This window comes from Podarcis filfolensis, assembly GCF_964270895.1.
Source record: "Podarcis filfolensis genome assembly, chromosome: 6".
Lineage (NCBI taxonomy): Eukaryota > Metazoa > Chordata > Lepidosauria > Squamata > Lacertidae > Podarcis > Podarcis filfolensis.
The window spans coordinates 86,236,281-86,256,265 of NC_139609.1; the positions used below are offsets into that span (position 1 = coordinate 86,236,281).

Here is a 19,985-nt window from a genome sequence, read left to right on the forward strand (position 1 = left end):
CTCTCTCGTGAAATCTCCATTTTGCCTCACAGGCTCCTCTCCTTACGTCTTACACTCGTGGTATCATCTTACCTATGTCTCTCTTATTTTTTTTTTCAGACTCTCTAGGTAACCAGGAAGTATAATATCATCACACAAATGCAATTCTCATTCCATTTCTTATGCTTTCAGTTTTATAGGAAATACATCCCTAATTAGCAGATACTAATGGCATGATTTGGTTTGGGCCAATCCTTGGGATCTCCTCAGTATTTGAACAGTCTAATAATCATCCCTGGAAAAATGTGTGGGTATCCAAAGCCCACGTAATTTCCCCTCATCTTTGCAAGCCTGGGATCGTTTCACATAGGCCTTTCAGGAGCATTGCTTAAAAGCTGTACCAGTAAAGTCTTTGTATGTTAAACCCTGACCCAAGAGTTCTCCAACCCACCTCAGACGATTGGAGAAAGTAACAAATGCATTATTCCCATTTGTTGTGACCACTCAATACATGTTACTGGACTAGAGAAAGGAGTAACATTAGCAGACAGATAGCTCCAACATTTATCTGATGAATATGGGGACATCTTATTCCATAACAACAAAAACAACATTTATACCTCGCTCATCTGATTGGGTTGCCCCAGTCACTCTGGTCGGCTTCCAGCATATATAAAAACATAATTAAACATTAAAAAACTTCCATTCAGATGCCTTCCATAGGTTGTATAGTTACTTGTCTTCTTGGCTTGGGGGTCACATAACTCCATACTCTTCAACCTAAGGAAAAGAGGGACATTTTGGGATCAAATCAGAAACCCGGATGGCTTCTGTAAATCTGGGACTGTCCCTGGAAAATAGGGAGAATTGGAGGGTGTGCGCTAGTTGGCTGGCATTAGTACTCATGCTAACATTTGTGGATCTCTGTGGTCTGAATTTTTGTCAGTTGCACAGAAATCCTATTTGCGAATCAGTTCCGACATGCAGAGAGTTGAAGGGCATAGTTGGGAGACAAGCATCTGTGTGGACTGAAGTAATGGAAACAGATGGTCCAGCTAAAGCACAAGGTAAGCATTGTCAGGAGAAGTAAGTTATGAAGGGATTAGAAAGTCCAGACCTGTCCAGCCAGCTCAGCAGTGGCCGAATGTGCTTTTATGTTAATGCATCAGGATTGGGTTGGTTGAAAGTTCATAATAAGCTTTGGACTGGAATAGGCAACAGATTAAACAAAAATAATATTGATATTGAAGGGCAAATTTAAAAGGATGTTAGATCTAACTAGTTAGCGGACTGGAACATTGTGTGTGTGTGTGCTTGCACGCTGCTTGCCAAGTGAATCACATACAACATGCTTTGTGCTTTTTCATAAAGTCTTTGTGGAATTTATATATTTTCACTGGCTATTTTCAGCCTGCTCCTTAAAGTAAATAAATAACAAACCATGGGATTTTCAAGTTGGTAGAAATCACAGCACCTCTGCCACCCATTTCTAGTTCCTTGCTTTTTTGATGTGTGTGTGTGTTTGTCCGTTATTGGGAAAAGCGAATTTTGTTCTCAGTGTATAGTAAAATAGAGTAACGAACAGGATGGATCAAGAGACCTAGGCTGTGCCCATATGGTGGTGGTGGGATTATCTCTCGCACAAGAGGTAGCTCAGGTCTGTTCTTTCTGTGCACACATTGGTGCAAGGGTATCTACAGATGAGCAGCTTAAGTCTTCTGCCTTTGATTCCTAAACCATTTTCTCTCCACATTTGTGAGAGGTCCTTGATAGGGTGTATCTGTTAGAATCATAGAATCATAGAATCATAGAGTTGGAAGAGACCACAAGGGCCATCGAGTCCAACCCCCTGCCAAGCAGGAAACACCATCAGAGCACTCCTGACATATGGTTGTCAAGCCTCTGCTTAGAGACCTCCAAAGAAGGAGACTCCACCACACTCCTTGGCAGCAAATTCCACTGTCGAGCAGCTCTTACTGTCAGGAAGTTCTTCCTAATGTTTAGGTGGAATCTTCTTTCTTGTAGTTTGGAACCATTGCTCCGTGTCCGCTTCTCTGGAGCAGCAGAAAACAACCTTTCTCCCTCCTCTATGTAACATCCTTTTATATATTTGAACATGGCTATCATATCACCCCTTAACCTCCTCTTCTCCAGGCTAAACATGCCCAGCTCCCTTAGCCGTTCCTCATAAGGCATCGTTTCCAGGCCTTTGACCATTTTGGTTGCCCTCCTCTGGACACGTTCCAGTTTGTCAGTGTCCTTCTTGAACTGTGGTGCCCAGAACTGGACACAGTACTCCAGGTGAGGTCTGACCAGAGCAGAATACAGTGGCACTATTACTTCCCTTGATCTAGATGCTATACTCCTATTGATGCAGCCCAGAATTGCATTGGCTTTTGGTGTGTGCATGTCCCAAACCCTTGGTTATTACATAGGCACTCTCCATTGCTGTGTTTTTCAAACTGGGCAAGTACACAGGTAGCTCTTCACCAGTGTGCACAACATCTTTTTTTAACAAAAATAAATAAATCCCATGAAGTGTACAAGAGCAAACTTGGTCAGCTTGTTTCAGAACAGGGGAAATGAATGGTTGGGAATTTGGAAGTGAGGGAATATATACAAAAGAATTATTTACAACATGTCTCTTTTTTTACAATGAAAGCGGATGAAACCTGCAAAACCTGTTAGGCCAGAGGGGAAGGGGGACAAAAAACGTGTGTGTGTGTTTTTAGAGACAATGGGCAGCTGTACTTTTTCCAATCCATTTTGAATTCTGTAATGATGGATGGCTTTCCTGAGGCTGTGGCCACTTCTCTAGAACCACGTTTGTGCGAAAGGTCTTTCCCCCCAAATCAGCAGCCCATTAAAACCCAGGACTTTGATTTGGTCTGTATGCAAGGCAAGGTTTGCTCCTTATCCCAGTGACTTATTTATTGACCATATTGTGAAGTACATGAGTTTGGGTCATTATTCATTAAATTTCCCTACTCATTTCAGTAAATGTCATTGATACAGACTGGGTCTGTCCCATATACCACCTTTATTTTTCTTCTTCTGTGTAAGGTTGTACTAGGTAAAGTACTTCTGTGGCAGATTACTAATATGTTTTGTAAACTTCTTAAAGCTTAATATCCCCTTCTAAATCTACTCGGCTAACTTCCCCCTCCCCCAGCCCAGAGCTAACCACTTGTTTCACGGGGAGAAATACTTGCAAGCAGTTATATGTGTGTGCAGCCTGCTTTTGGCTAGAACTATTTCACCTAAGACAGATAATGGCTTGGTTTGCACACAAACCTAAGGCAAACTACAGGTTAGTATGAAAAACCAAGTGTGCTGGTGCACATTCGGAAAACTGTGGCTGCTCTGCTCTTTCCCCTGTCCTCCTCCTCCTGCATTTCTCAGAGCTAAGTCATGATTTAGCTTAGTGTTACATCTGAGCCAAGACTTGGAGTTTGTCTTGCAACCACAGAGCCTCTTGGGCTTGCCGATCAGAAGGTCGGCAGTTCGAATCCCCGCGACGGGGTGAGCTCCCGTTGCTCGGTCCCAGCTCCTGCCAACCTAGCAGTTCGAAAGCACGTCAAAGTGCAAGTAGATAAATAGGTACTGCTCCAGCGGGAAGGTAAACGGCGTTTCCGTGCACTGCTCTGGTTTCGCCAGAAACGGCTTAGTCATGCTGGCCACATGACCCGGAAGCTGTACGCCGGCTCCCTCGGCCAATAAAGAGAGATTAGCGCTACAACCCCAGAGTTGGCCACGACTGGACCTAATGGTCAGGGGTCCCTTTACCTTTAAGCAAACCACAAGCTTTAACCCGAGGTTTGCTACTGGCTTAGCGGACATGATCTATTTGGAGGAGACAAACCAGGAGTCTGGGTTCACAGAGCAAACCACTTTTTTGAGAAATACGTTTTGTCACCAGTGTAGTCTTACAAACTGAAGTGGACATTCGTTATTTGGAACCAATAGTGTGGTCCCAGGCAAATGGTGATTGGCTTCGCCTATATCCTTATAGATTTGGGCTATCTATTCCTGGCTTTGGTCCATGAGGTCATGAAGAGTCGGACACAACTAAACGACTAAACAACAACAACACCCCTGGCTTTGCTTGATAATTAGGATTGCTCTTTGTTAATAACCAAGTCAACTCCATTGACTATTTACTACCCTATAGTCTGCTATTTGGCTTAGGAAAAGCAACTGGCTGCATTCAGAGAGACTATTAGATCTTAACTTGCAGCATGTATTGACTCTGACAAAAGGGGTTTTGTCACCAGTGTGACTTGATCCGCAACCTAGTAGTGACTATTGACCCTCCATGTATTATCAACATTAAATATTCCTAGATTCAGGGGAGTATTTTAAATAGCAAGGTTCAGTGCTTTCCCATCAGCTGTTATAGAAGGTCCGTTTACTACTTGAGAGTTTGTCCTTGTGAAAGCGACTCAGTTGAAACATTAGCCCATGCTCGCCCATGCTGTAATTTTTATAAGGATATAAGATCATGATTTATCTCCCCTGCACTTCCTCTACACTTGGGAAGTCAGATGAATTCTACGTTTCAATTTTAACGACAGACTCCAACCCTAAGATTACAGAAAATATAGCCAAGCTCTTTGCTGTTGGCATGAAAACTGGGCCACAATTATTTAAAGAGAAGATGAGTTCAAAGTCAAAATCTTTGACATTTTTCACTATTTCATATACATTTGTGGATTTTGTTATACTCTTATTTTAAAAGGTACAATTTGCATGCATGTGTATGGCATTTTTCCTCTGCTGCGGCTGTCTTGATAACCCTGTTCTATATTTGATGTTTACGGTCTGTTGACCAAATAAATTGAAACTGAATGTGAATGTCATTTAAGTGACTGTCAAGCTTCACTGGTGTGTATCTACGAGTTTTTGAACATTTGCGAAATTAAACTTGGATTGTTAGCATTCACGTGTGAATGCCAGCATTCTCCATATACTACCATCTAGAATGTATTCTGTCAGATTCTGGCAAATGCATACACTGTCCTAAAAGAGATGAAGGAGTACTGTTCCTAAAATAACATTTTAGCATCAATTTTGCTAACTCCAGCACTAGACCTAGTGCCAGATCCTCATCTGGGATACATCAGTGTAACTCCCCCTGCCTATTTTATTTTGACAAAAGGCATTTCAGATGTAAAAATAGCTGCACTGTTTTCCTCCAGCTAATGCTCATCAATTTGCAGATCCGAGTTCTACTGTTAGTGTGTTGGTTTTTGTTTTTTTAAATAAACAAGTTAAAATTTTGAGCTTTATTAGCAGACCAATAAGGTTAAAAAGGCGTATGGAATTGCTATTATATAGGAGGCTAAAAGCACGATGGTGGCAAAGTTTCATTAGGAACGATCGCAGTGCAGTCGTTTATTATTTGTCTCTGTTAGAGGCCAGGAGAAGTTATAAAAAACATGAGATAGTCCAGACAGCGATCTAAGCCAGGGTTTAGCCTCTTTTAACTATTGGGCTATAGGAGGGCCTGGCTTCTAAAAGACGGGTCGGCCACACAATGAGGAGCCACTTCCTTATGTCTTTTCTTGGAGGGGGCGGGGATCAGAGAGGGGCCAAGAGATGTTGATGCTCGTATTAGAAAACAACCAAAACAACTCCTCCGATTGGTGACTAAAAACTCAAACAACAACCACCCCGAAATATTTCACTATAGAATATGCGATTGCACAATTGAAATGATTGGCAGCCAGTCTGGAACAGAAATAAATGGGTCTGTACACACTAAAAGAACCTGTTGCTTTCCTAAAGAACTACGACTCCCATCATTCCTGGCGACTGGCTCTGCTGGCTGAGGCTGATGGGAGTTGGAGTCTAACAACATCTGGAGGCACTCAGGTGCCCCATCCCTGAAATATGACAAAGGTATTGCTGAAAAGGTGGTTTTTGATTAGGGAAAGTAATAGAGTGTAGCATCATGCAGCTCTAGTGGGAACTCGTTCCAGGCCCTGCACTAAGTTTTATTTATTCATTTATTTGTAACAGTGTTTCTATACTGACATCTTGTATCATAAAACATTGAGGCGCTGTACAGCAGTAAATATGAATACAATAAAGCAAAACAGCCTGAAAACAAGACAAAATGATTGTTCAAATAACTGGATAGTCATTTTTTAAGAATCAAACCAAGTAGGCATAAAAAAAAATCCCACGAGTGTTCAAGACATGTTAACAATGAGGGTGCCTTATGAAACTTTAATGGTAGCATGGGACTGGCCACACTAACGGCCAATGTCTAGTTGAGGCCAGTCTGTAATATAGGAGGCAGATAAAGAGTGCTTTTCCAAAGGATCTCATTGACCAAGCTGGGATATAAGGCAGTCCTTAGGCTATCCTGGACCCAAGTTGTTCAGAGCTTTGTATGTCAATTAGAGAACCCAAAACATGGATCAGTCGAATATGAGCCACCAGCACAGATGTTTTAGAAGTCTCGCATGCTGTCGGCTAGGAGTCTAGCCGGTGCATTCTATACTATCTGGACCTTCTGAATTTATCATCATCATCATCATCATCATCATCATCATCATGGCATACACAGATACAGAGGTGTTCCCCACACAGTTAAAACTATTAAAGTAACCAGAAGCAACCATATGCACCTTGCTAAATCTAGCTCCCCTTACCAAATATTTGCTCCCTGTGCAACTGTTAACATGTCTTGACTATTAATTAACATGATTTACAGTGCAGGTCTAGACATGTTTACTTTAAAGTAAATCCCACCATGACCAATAGGGCTTTCTCCCTTGTGTATTTAGGATTGCAAGCTTTGCATGTTAACAAATATTTATCACTGACCCTGCCATTTTGAAGAGGATTTGGGGGTGGGGGGGTCTGCTAGTTTAAATATGTGTGATCATGTAGCTTTGAGAAACTCTAGTGAAAATGTATTTTCCTTCCATGTAACAGTACAGACGCTGGTTCTGCGGAAAGCCAATGAGCAGTGTAGTAACAGAGGTTAGTGTTTTTAATACATCTGCCCGGCTGCTGTGCAACCTCGGGGAACGAGCATAGAAGATTACGGGAATACTCAGAATTTTTATTCTGCACCTGGGGCAGGTGCACAGCTTGTCCCGACAATTTCAACACAAGGTTAATTCAAATCTGGCACGGAATTCAATGCCATCACATGCAAAGGCAATCACTTTCCTAACAATGACTCAGTTGTCAGTATATATTATGATATCTGTTTTGCCAAGTTTCCTTTTCTACAAAGCACATAATACTGTCTAAGCTTTGTCTACATTAGAGGAAATTGTGTTCAAGGTACTTGTCTGAATTTAAATCTTAGTGAGCTTTTGAGATTGCCCCATCGTAAAGCTGGATGACAAAACTACTCCATTGGTGTGTTCCAATAATGTCACCTAACAGTCTGTGTAGGGCTGCCATATTTTGAAGAGCAAAAAAGAGGGCACATTTGCAGACTTCTACTTTTAACTATGGATCGCTATGACGACTCCCATTTTACATAACCATGAGAGGACGTGTCCTAGAAAAAAAAGGACATATGGCAACTTATCAGGTGGCAATTGCTGATACCATAATAGATTATTCTTTTTTATGTTTCTGCCCATATATGAATCCACAATTTTTCTGGTACTGTTGAGAAGAAATGGGAAGAAGCTGGGTGTTTTGGATCTAGACATTTTTTTAAGTGTGTTGATTGTGTCTTGGCTGTGCTACCATAAGTTGTTCAGGCCTCAACACATTAGGCCACAAGTCTTCAAAATGTTCATACCTTGGGCCCATCATTAGCCCCAATTTGCATGTTGGTGGATCATTTTAATTTATTTATTTTTACTATATATTTGTTTGGTGGTAGTGCTGCTGTTATGACCCACCTTAGATCTGGCCACCAGCTGAAGACCAACACATTGAAAGCTGCTCTCTACCGAGTCAAACCAATGGTCCATATAGCTAAGTATTTTCTACACTGGCTGGCAGAAGCGTTCTAGGGTGTCAGGCAGGGGTCTGTCCCAATCTTATCTGGAGATGCCAGGGGTTGAACCTGAGACCTTCTGGATAGAAGGTAGATGCTGTCCCAATGAACTATGTCCCGCCTTCTTCTAAGTTGTCTACCCAGTCAACTAAATTCTCACACAATCCACCTTTTCATGAAAATTCATCTGTAATAAGTTTACTAAAGTCGAACAGCAAGCAGCTTATAAATACAGGCAATCAAATGCTTCGCGACAGAAGAAGGATTTATGGATTGTTGAATCTTGACTAAGATAAAAGAGATGGGCATGGGTGAGGTAAAAATACAATGCAAGGCCAGGCAATCCTGATGGCAACTCCAGAGAAGATGGCCCAAATGGGTGGCTTTTCTTCCTTCTGCAAAATAGTCTAAAGAGGATTAAATATACTGCACTACGGTATATAGGAATAGTAAGTCTATGCATGATGCTCAGCATCTACAACAAGAAATTTAAAAACAGTTCTAAATGCGGAAACTAGGGGGCAATATGACAAACACATTGCTGAGTTGGGGCAGAACAGGGATTTGGCAAAGGCAAGACAGAAATATTTTGAATAAATGAACTGAGTGATATGTAAACAGGGATTACATTGATGGTATTGATAAGCATGCAGTTTACAGCACAGATACAGTAAGAGGGCCTTCTCTGCAGTGGCACCCACTCTCTGGAATGGTCTCTCCTGAGAAATAAGGCACACGCTGACCAACAGTGGTACAATTCCAGCACATGTGGAAAACTTATTTATTTACTATGGCTTTTGCTGGTTGCTGATGGGTGAGCTGTTCCAGAATTTCAAGGATATTTTTTTATTCTCCGTCTGATTGTTTATTTTACTGCATTTTAAATTGCATTTTGTATTTTATATATATATTATCGTACACCGCCTTCGGTGCCCAGGTAACAGGAAGTGTATAAATATTGTAATTGACAAACGTGAGAGATGTATGCCTCTGGTGAGGGTGTTGCTGCCGTCGCTGTGGCAATGTTGGCAGGAAATTAAAAAAAAAAAGCAAGTTACAGCTCAGGAAACTACCACTTTGCCTTCTGACTTCTGTTCCTCAGAGGTGGTGCTATGGCAGTGGTGGAACAGATGCATGGGCATGATGGAAAGACCATTCTGATTAAGCATCGCCTTAACCTCAGTAGGTGTGATAAATTCCATAAAGCGAGGTGGGGGGGGGCTTGTCCCTACATACCCTGTGCAGACTCTTTTATTTCCTGAGAATGTTCACGAACCGCCTAGAACATCAGCAGTTTGGCCAGTGAGAAAATACAGCTCATTTTAAAAAGTGAAGCCAGACTTCTTATGGCTAGTAACTAAGAAAACTTCAAAGACTGCAGCTCCCCGCCCCTACTTTCCATTTCTGTATTTTGTTATTATTATTTTTTGTTTAAAAGGGCAAAACTATATTCCTGTAAACTTTCCAAGTTCTTTGCTTTGCATTTATGCCTTATTTGTACCTCACTGAGTGAGGGCCATAACAGGCTGGCTTCGACTTTTGCGATATATAATGAATGGCAAGATTAGTGTGTAAACTGTACGTACACTTAATTTACCCTTTGTCCTGCGATAGTCATTAAGGATCATGGGGATAGGGGTGAAGGTCAGCAATTTTGAGGTTTTGTGTCAGCTGCTGCAGAGCTTAAGCAAGGAAATTATGTGTAGGACATCAACACCCCTACCGATCACCAGTGTACACATTGAGAGTCATCTGAGCAAAGAATCATGGAATTGTAGAGTTAGGAGCAGGTTAGGCAAGTGAGGAGACACTTGGAAGATGTGGCAGTGAAAGTGACCCCTGGCTCAATGGTGAGGGCCAGTGGAGAAACACTGCTGCAGCATATTTGCTATAAATGTTATTCCGTTTATGTTTGCGGATACAAAACTTGATGCCTGAGGCACATGGCTGAGACCAGGTGACTTAGGCCAATCAATGAAACGCTCTACCTTCTGACCTCAATTAACTGAAATATTTCAACATTTAGTTGCCCTACCGCATATAGTAAAAATGTCAGGCATGGTCAACCTAGGTTGATCTTGGTTTCTGTTCTGTTTCTTTCCTTTAACAAAAAAAGAACTAGTAATATCCCTCTCCCCTAAATACAAATTATTTTTAATCCAATCAGATTTGGACAGGCTAGTGCTGCAACTGTATTAAGGGTCAGAAAATACTAATTTAACTTTTTTAAAAAGTAGTTAAATGTCTTTTTTAATGTCCTTTTTTAAAAAAAAACACAAAAAGACCTCTGGAAAGGTCTGCTGGCCAAGAATTAAAAATAGCCCCAAGGTGGCGGGCAACTTTTCCTTCCTTTCTAAAGTGGTATGAGCTGGCAACTCTCCATTCCCTCCATATCTGCAAGACTGACCAGAATCTTATCCACAAGGACTTGGGTTGTTTTCGTTTTCGAAAGGAGACAAAGGGCAATATAAAACTTGAGCAAAACTAATCCTCTTCCTTCGCACACGTAAGTTTTCTGGTGTTTGCATTATCCAGTGGAAAAGCAAGTCATGATATCGTTACCCTACAAAGGAGGGTTTTAATTTCGCTGGTTCTCCAAGCCAAAAGAAGACTCCCCCCCCTTCCCCCCCCCGCTTACTACAAACTATACGTGTGTGAAGGGAGAGCATATATATAATGAAGAGCAGTGTATGTGTTTATGTGTGTGAATGAGTGATACATGATTATTTAGCATTGTGTAGCTGGCTGGGCACAGCCACAAAATGGCCGTTGTGGGGCTGCGTAGGCCAAACCAGTGTCATCTGGAACCGATCACGAAGAGCACACCATTTCTCACACATTGTGGAGTTTTGAGGGGATATTTAGAGGCCTTTCACAGGTACCATAGAAGTTACTGGTGGGCATACTGGCACTGCATCAGCAACCCCTGCCTTAAAAACAAAATATTTGTTGTTCAAAAGTCTCTTTCCCCGAGGCATTTTTTACAAGATGATCCAGGTAACAGAAAGTTGCTGCTCTCTGTTGTGGTTATGGGTCCGGTTTTAGGTGCCTTCCTTATGTTTTAGGGTTGTTTTGCCAGCTTGAGGGCCTGTATGAGGTTGAAGGATAGAACAGAAACTTTTAAATAAATATAAGTAAAACCCTCCAAGGTAAGCCAATATTACTATTTTCACATTGCAGCTCAGAAGCTCTATTTGACAAATCGGGTGCCTACTGAATACCACCTAATGGTTTCACAGCTGAGGAGGGACTGGGAAGTTGGGAACTCTCTGTTTATGGCTCACACTCTTAGCCATCACGTTTGAAGATCATATATGCTACTTATTATATGGGAACTGGATAGGAAAGATGCAAAACACACTTTTGCAATAACTCAAAAATAGGTTTCAAGCGAAAGCTGGGAATTAAAATGCAGTTAGAAAAGTTACTCACCTGTAAAGGACTGTAGCCTTAGTTTGAAAAATAGGCTCATATTGTTAAGACAGTTGCATTCAGTACAGAGTTCTGACTAAAAAAGGACCTGATTGCATTAAACATACTGTACAAGTCCCTGGCATTAAATCAAGCCTTCACGACACCTTGCCTTGCAACTAGTCAGTTTAGGCTGCCCTGCTAATCTTCTATTGAACATTAGATCACAACGTGGCAGTGGAATGAGTTTTCTTGCTCATCAAAGGAATTCACAGGCCAGTAGATAACCTGGACAGTACTGCAGACATATTCATTTCAGCATTTGTAGACGGCTTGTCCCTGCTAGCCTTTCTGAGGCAGCTCCACAGCCTATTAATTTTTTGTTCAAATTACAGCTGATAGGAAGAAAATGTCACACCAGCAGCAGTCAAAAACAATACAAAACGTTGCAATAAAACAGTAACATAAAGCGTTGCAAATGATAAATATCAGCTCAAAGCAGCTAACGACCAGAGGTTAAAAATAGGAGAATAGCAGGAGTTAAACACTGCCCTGCATCTTCCATGTGGCACGTCAAAATGCAATGCCAGCGTAATCAGCACGGAAAATCCAGGGGCAGAAATCTCGTGCATGTGGCAGAAGCATTTTTCATTCCCCAAAACTGCGCCCAGTGCCTGACACGTGTCTTGCCTCATTTCTCCCTCCCTTGGCCCCTCGTTTCTCCTTCCTCATGCTGCCTACAGGTGCTACTGCCGCTACTTCACCGCCCCGCTTCTCTTCGGCCAATCTGACCCATGATCCCTATGCATGACCAGCAAGGACTTCCTCTCCCTTTTAATTACAGCTATTAATTTGCTTTAATTGCACAGGAACCCCACCGTGGCTCAAGGGCTCGCAGCATTTGATCAACACGCCCCCCCCCGCGCCGCATTTTAAATTATTGGAAGGCATTTTTTGGTTACGCATTTTCAAAAGTTAAAGATGTGCCATTTCACCGGGTGCTTTCGCCTACCCCCGAAGCCTTTGGGGGGGGGCCGTTGTTTAATCCTGTTTTGTACAAAGTCCGCGTCGTGCTCAGGATCCTAATTCCGCAGAGAGAGGGGGCGTTGGTGAACAAAAAGGAAACTGAGGTTCCCTCCGCAAAAAAAAAAAAAAGGAGCCAGAAGGAACTCCCCCCGCCCCGCGGAAAGCTAAATTTAAAACACACGCGCGCACTCACACAGCGCGCAAGCCCTGGGCGTGTCAAGAAAGGAAGGAGTCGGCATTGCAACGAGGGCAGCCGCTGCCGCGGATCTGCGCGTCCCTCTCCCGGTGGGTGTTTGAAGAGGGCGCCTCCAAGTCAGTTAACTCCTGACGTTTGGGGATCATGTGAATGGTTGAGTTCCCATGGTTCCGTGTGAGTTCGCCTTGCCCCACCCCGTCTCTGCCTCTCTCGCCTTTCCCTTCCTCTGTCGAATGCAACAGTAAAATAACAACAACAATCGCAATCCTAATAATAATAATAAATGCAAGGGGAGGGAGGAGGGGAGGTAAAATGGGGGAGGCAATAAAAAGAGGAGGAGGGAAGGAAGTAAATAAAAGCTCCTCATCGGGAGAGTTATTTTCGTTTACTGGGGAGGAGATCCCACTTGCTTTCCCCCCTCTCTCCCGTTTCTCCTCCCTTCCCTTTGCTCCCCACGTTTGCAAGTCTGGAAACCGAACGTGAAAAGCGGGGAGGAAAGAGAGCGGGGAGGGAGAGAGAAAGAGAGCAGCGAAAGCGAGAGAGGGAGGGAAAAAACGAAGAGGGCCTCGGATCTCGGTAACCACCATTAAGGCGGAGAAAGAAGCGACAACAGCGGCCGCCGCGGAATATCGAGGGGGAAAGGAGGGGAGAGAGATACTATTTCCCTCTCTCTCCCCGCAACCCAACCCAGGAAAGGAAAGCGGGGACTCGTTTGGCCAGCCAGCAGCCGAAGGGTTGGCTTTGACCCCCTTCGGGCGCTGCGCCCTTTTTTGGAGAGGGAGGCGGCGTGTGTGCGCGCGCGCGCTGCAAAAGGAGAAGGCAGGAAGAAGAGCGAGCGAGGAAGGCGAAAGAAGAAGAAGAAAAAAGAAGAAAAAGAAGCAGAGGGAGAGGGAGGGAAGGGACGGGAGGGGAAAGAAGAAGAAGAAAAAAGAGGAGCGAGGAAGAGAGACAATTCTAGATTTTCTCCGTGCCCAGGATTTGGGGAGGTTTCTCTGCTTGGAAGCTGCTCTGCCGCCGCCGCCGCCGCCTTGGACCTGGAGGATTATATATATAATATATATATAGAAACAGAGACGTCTCTTAATATTCTCATTTCGCCCTCCCCCACCATTGGAGGTGGCGTGGAAGCTGGAAATATTTTTTTAAAGACCCAATTATTGTTATTATTTTACTGCTGCAGGGGTTGGAAAAGGGGGGGGGGGAGAAGGAGGAAGAAGGAGGCAGCTTTTTTAACCCGTGATCCTGCGGAGAATTTCTCTCCCCCCCCCCGCGCGCCAGTGTAGTTCCCCCCCCCTTTTTTTTCTTTTTTCGTGACTGCCAATCTCCCTCTGTTCCCTACACCCCCGTCTTCTTCTATTCCTACCCCCCTTTTCCTTTTTCTCCGGATCTGCATTGCGAGAGGATCTGGTCGAGGTGTGGGGGAGAAAAGAGGTTGGAGGCCCGGCTTGAGCAGTAGCAAAGTCATCGCTCTCTTCCCCCCCCCAACCCCTCCCCTCCCCTCCTCTCCCCCCCCCAACCAACCCCGTAGTAGGCTCCGCACTCCGCTCCCTCCATGTCTTTAGACAGCGGCAGCTGCGAGTAAAAGAATAAAAAAGGGGGGGAAGGAGAGAGGCTCCCCCCCCCCCCGAGATACACACAGCCGCTTCTCTCCAGCCAGACCCGGTTGCTTCCTGCCCCACTCCCTTTTCCTCTCTCTCTGTCTCTCGGCTGCGGGTGCCCCCTCCTTTGCGCCCCCCAACCCCCGGCCTTTCCTCCCCACCCCCACCCCTTCCCTCCCCCCCCTTTCCATTCCGCCCCCCCAAGATGGGCTGCTTAGGGAACAGCAAGACTGAGGACCAGCGCAACGAGGAGAAGGCGCAGCGGGAGGCCAACAAGAAAATCGAGAAGCAGCTGCAGAAGGACAAGCAGGTCTATAGGGCCACGCACCGGCTCCTCTTGCTGGGTAAGGGCGGCCGGGGGCAGCGGGGAGGAGGGCGTCTCTCTTTGGGGGGGGTTGAGGAGGCCAAGCGCGCCCCCCCCCCCCCCCCGCATACACGGGGGCGCGGGAGAGAGCGGAAAGGAAGCGCGGACGTCTTTCTCGAGGCCCGGGTCTCCCTGGGTAACGGGTGGCAATAACGGGGCCCAGCAGTGACTGGGCAGCAGGAGGGAGAGGTGGGGCCCTGCCTGCCAGGCCGCCTGCTCGCTCGCTTGCCTGCCTGCCTGCCTTCCCCGCGGGCTTCTCGGGGAAGCTCCCCCGGCTTGGCAGGAAGGGCAAAGGAAGCGGGTCTCCAGGGGTTGGCGGCGAGGGAAAAGGGGCCTGGGAGAAAGTAGGCCTCGGGCCCTCAGCCGCTGGCTGCTCGTACTGCAGCCACGCTTGTGGGGTGTGTGTGTGTTTTCAGCGGGGAGGGGTGTTTTTGTTTTTGGCAGGGGGGTGACAGCTCGAGGGAGGGGAGCCAGCTAGGCACTCGAAAGGGTCCGGATCCCTTCTGCTCCCAACACGTCCTTTTTATACGTTTCATGGACACGGGTGTGTTCCTTGGTGAGCAAGGAAACCCCTTGGGGTGGATGACAACGCTGGTTGGCCCTTTTCCTCTAAACCTCCCTCCCCCCACACTGCTTGGGACCCCCCCAAAGTTGTAACTGGTAGCTCACCCTACTCCTAGGAATAACATTATTATTATTATTATTATTATTATTATTATTTATTAAGGTGACAGATAGTTAGCATACACCTGCCTTTTTAGACTGGCTTGCCCCCCAAACATGGCTCCCCACCTCCTGTTTCTGCTCCCCCCCACCCTGTACTTCACAGGTAACTGCTGCATGGAGAAGAGGGCACAAACCACTGTTGAAATGACACTCTGGTCTTTTCAAACTGTTACTGGTTGAGGCGGCTGTCATAGAATGTAATGTCGGGGCCTGTACAGGTAGAGGGTTTTTTGGGGGGTGGGGGCTGCTGGCCACAGGATGCTCAGCACTTCAGTTAAGGTGGTCGCAGTCGCTGCGTGTGGGCCCTTGGGGGGGGGGGGGCTGAAGTGGATAATAGTAGCGAATGGGGGACAGGGAGTATGAAAAGAATCCAGCCTCACCCTTTTCCCCATTTGGGAACGCTATACATGCACAAATCCTTACAGGAAGTGTGTGGAGGTGAGTGGGGTTTTGCAGTATTCTGTTGAGTTGGAGGTGGGGTGTATTCTGGATAAATGGGGTGGCGGTGGACTAAGGTGCTTCTCTGGGGACTTGGAAGGAAAGGGGGGCTTAATGTGGACTCGGAAAAGGAGGCTTCTGAAGGAAGCGGAAGGAAAGGTTTATTTTTAATACTGTGATGGACTTGCGTCCTTCCCTTTGTCACATTTATTGTTATCATTAACATTGGGGAGATACGGCTGGGGAATGAGCATTTTTGGCTCCATATAGATTAATACCAAATGCTGGTCTATTTGTTTGGTGTGTTTTTTCCAGCAGATACACCCTTGGTTTAAAACACTTCCCAAAGACCTCAAGCTAACATAAAATGAATATTCTGTTTTCAGACACGCAGTTTGTGTGACATTGTAGTATCTAATGGTACTGGAGTATTGCTTTTGAATGGCCTGTATTTTTTAGAGGAGAACCTAGTTTGCTATGATCCATATTTTAAGGTAGTGTTGGTGATTGGAATAGTGAACATGGGACTCAGTGAGCTGTTGAGTGAAGAGAGCCTTTAAGTCATTGATTTCAAGAAAGGAAGAGGTCAAAAATACAAGTTGAATAATTATAGCAACATTTTCTGCATTGAAGTGATTATCCAGGTCCCTTCTGGCACATAAATTTGAGGAAAATACCTGATTTAATGTTTGCCCGATGCATGTGTGCGATCTTAAGAATTCATAGTTGGAAGTAAATCTGTTTAAATCAGTTGTGCTCAATCCCATGTAACTTGTATTTAAAACTGTTGTGGAAATCAGTTTTGCAGCTTAAATATCCAGAACAGAAGCTTATAAGACATTTATATGCATTTGTTTAAGCTTCGAGTAGTTAGAAAATAGCTTGGCTCTTCATAATTAAAACATGGGTTCCTTATGTGTCTTAAATTTGATTTGCCCAGATGTGGTGGCTTAAAAACTGTAGTTACATGCAGTCCTTAAGTCATACAGAGAATGACAAGAAATCTGTGGTGTAGTAGTGTAAGTACTATAAAATCCAGAAATGAAAGCACAAGTTCACAGTACTAGTAATAATGTGTTGTGTGGTGAACATGTTAAGAATAATGCAATGGAAAAAACACATTTCATCTTAAAAGCTTCTTCATAGGACTTTTAGAAGTCCTTAGTGTGGTTTCTCAAATCATGTATGCATTTGACTGACATATCAGTGATAACTGTTTAGTGTTTTTTTTAAATGAAAAACACAGTATGAGAGAAAATAAAATAGTTATAGATAGCTGCTGGGAATTTCAGGAATAGGGTAGGAATTTAAATTGGTATTTGCTTATTTGCGGGGTTGATATTAGCTGTCCCCTGCATCTTCATGGTGGAAGGTCGGGGAAAACACCCTCACTTTTGATGAGCTCTCTTTATGCTTGGTATGATAGATTTTTGTTTATTTTTGACCTATTACAGCTCTGTGACTGGTGAGTGCTATATGCAGTTATTTATCTGTCCTGGTGAAATCTTTCTGAACCTGTTTTCCACCAATATTTATAAAGAAGGGGTGGGAGTGAAGATTTCATGTCTGGCATTAAAATGTTCAGAGATTAAGTAGTTTTAATAGTGTGTTGGAGTGAAGGAAGGAGTTAGGTTGCTGTGGAATTTGAAAACATGAAAGAGAAAGGAGACAGGATAGACTTCCCCAGAAAAATATACTTTGATATATAGCTGCTAAAATTTAGTTTTGTGTACGAGACTCAAAATGGAGGCTTGTGCTGTCATTGAGTACCGGGGAAAGCCTGGCATTGAAGAAACACAAATGATGCCTTCATGATCCCTGCCTTGCTTAGGTCTCCTAAATTTTTCTCTTTTCTGGGGCTTGTGAGAGCTGTATATGGAAATAAACTACCCAAAGATGCTAGAGCATCTGTGTGTCTGCATCACCATGGCAGGACTTGATTTCCTGCAAAGGGGGAAGAGAAAACGCCAGCTTTTATATAGAAATATTGAAAGCTAGTGGCTGGAGTGCCTGAATATCTCCGTCAGATTTCATGGTTCAAGCCCTTCACTGTGCAGACTGAGTGGGTGCAACATGCTGACTGGATGGGGAGAAAAGGGGCTTTCTTGTGTGTGGAGTGGGAGAAAAGAGAAGGGTTAGTTGTAGGGTGCAGAATGAAGGACGTCTTCTCATGGGAGTGAACAAGATGGTATTTTCAAAATGTAGACTTGATGTGCCGCTTAGTGGGTATGTGCGTGGGGTGTAGAGCATGTGGAGGTGATGGGAAGCTGCTTGCAGGATGCAGATGAGAGGTGGGGAGCAGGAGGGGGCTCTTAGGCATCACTGTAGCAGAATGGTGGCAGGGGTTCTCCTTTTTCAAATGGCACCATGTTCTCTGTTTCAGTGTGTTGAACTGGCTGATGGTGTGATTAAAGACATTGGGGTTTTACAGACACAATTGGCTTTGCTCTGTTCTCTCCCCCTCCCCTTTGAAGTAGTCGTTTGAGGCAACTCCCGTTTCCCTTCAGAATACTAAACTTGCCTCTGCCTTAGTTTCCCCATTCTGCTTGTTTGATGTAGACAACTGGGGGAAAAATGGATAGTGAAATATTTCATGCTTCAGCTCCGACACATGACTTCAGCTGGACATTTATTTTTAGCTGCAGCTACAGTTTCCAGTGGCAATTACTGTTTTTTTTCCTTTCAGTTTTCAGTCTTGCGGTGAGTAACCTAGGTTCATGGATTTTGCCTCTTGAAGCGACTCATGTGCCCCAGAATTTATTCGACTTCCTTCTGAAATTGATTTACTTTTTTTTTGTTTTTAGGTGCTGGTGAATCTGGTAAAAGCACAATTGTCAAACAAATGCGGATCTTGCATGTGAACGGATTTAATGCAGAGTAAGTGCATCTATATTCCTACCACATTATTTGAAGTTATGTGCATGATTGATTATAAGTATATCTGTGAGTTCTGGAGTAATTGAATGTGGCTCCTTGAGGATTTATTGTCTTTATAGGGGGAAAGGGTAGTGTTTAGTTTGAGAGTATGGTGATTGAACTTTTCAAATATGTGAGGGAGCCTGCTCTTAACTGATTGCATCAAGGTTTCATTTGTCAGGCTTTATGAAGGCGAAGTTTTGCTGCAGTTTCTCTCACAATATGGCTGACATCTAACTTCTTCTGTAGTAGGCTCAGTGTTTTCTTTCAAAGTAAACTGGATGCACTTTATGAAGAAGTATTAAGGGTTGCTTCAGGAAATTGATTACATACTGCTTTTATGTTTAAGGCCACTGACAGACTTTTATGATTGCTGTTTTGGTTTCCAGATTTGAGATAAAATAAGAAGCTTTTGGTTCTCTCTCTGTTTCATTGTCACTTTGGATGGGCCAAGCATTGACTATATTGTTCCCTGTCAAGCAAAACCTATTCAACTTAAGAATTATTTAGTTAATATCCTGGTTTGGCATTCCATTGTTTGTAGAGAAAGATGTATGACCCAGTCTTAAGTACATATTTCTTAATTGGAATTTCAAGGCTTGCTATCTTTTTTCAGAATTCTACTATCATTATTCCACAATAATACCCCAAGTCGCTTTTTGGGGTAGTATCTGGGCAGGACCCAAATATCTGCTCCCATCTGGGACAAAAGGTACTGCATAGCAAAATAGTCTTGAAACTGAAGTGGTGCAGACAATTGAAAAACAGTTTTGGACTGCCATGGTAGTTCCTTGCTTTCTCTACCCCCTTCCCCAGTACTCAGCTTCTGAACAAGGTGGTTCTTTTTAGCTAATCATCATTGAGATATTTGCCTGTGAATTTGTCCAATTCCCTTTTAAAGCAAGGTAAGCTAATTGGCAACCTCTCATCTATATTGTGGCACCAATTCCATAAATATATTGTGTGTTTGTGAAGAAGTACTTCTATCTACCCTGAATCAATGCCCAGTTTGTTTTGGTCACTCCTAGTTAGGGAAGAGGGAGAGAGAAAATAAATGTCAATACAATTGTTTATCATATTCTCCCTACCCCCAGTGTTTTTCTTTTCTAAAGTTGAAAGCCCCAAATGCTCTCACTTTTTTGTTGCCAGGAAGGTGCTCTTGATTGCCTTGCATTGCATCTTTTCTGACTGCTATTTCCTTCTAGAAGAATGATTGATCAGTATGGAACATAATATTCCAAATCACTGTAGATTTATAGGCTAATAAAGGCTTTAGCATTGTCACAGTCTTATTTTCATTCTCTTTTCTAATCAACCCCATCCTGGAATACATCTTTTTCACTAGTGCTACAAGTA

General features: G+C 43.8%; 1 protein-coding gene across 7 annotated transcripts in view; it reads left to right on the forward strand.

The window, feature by feature from the left end:
• The window catches only part of GNAS (GNAS complex locus), a 180,376-nt gene that overhangs the window by 62,598 nt on the left and 97,793 nt on the right, over positions 1–19,985 (forward strand). For 2 of the 7 annotated variants that reach the window (XM_083618943.1, XM_083618944.1), the window contains exons 1-2: positions 12,615–14,529; positions 18,518–18,590. In XM_083618943.1, the coding sequence (XP_083475069.1) occupies positions 14,391–14,529; positions 18,518–18,590 (212 nt within the window). In that variant the 5' untranslated portion in view covers positions 12,615–14,390. Of the gene's footprint in view, positions 1–12,614; positions 14,530–15,011; positions 15,106–15,524; positions 15,714–18,043; positions 18,414–18,517; positions 18,591–19,985 lie in introns of those variants that run through there. The other 5 variants (XM_083618942.1, XM_083618941.1, XM_083618946.1 and 2 more) reach the window with 4 other exon arrangements.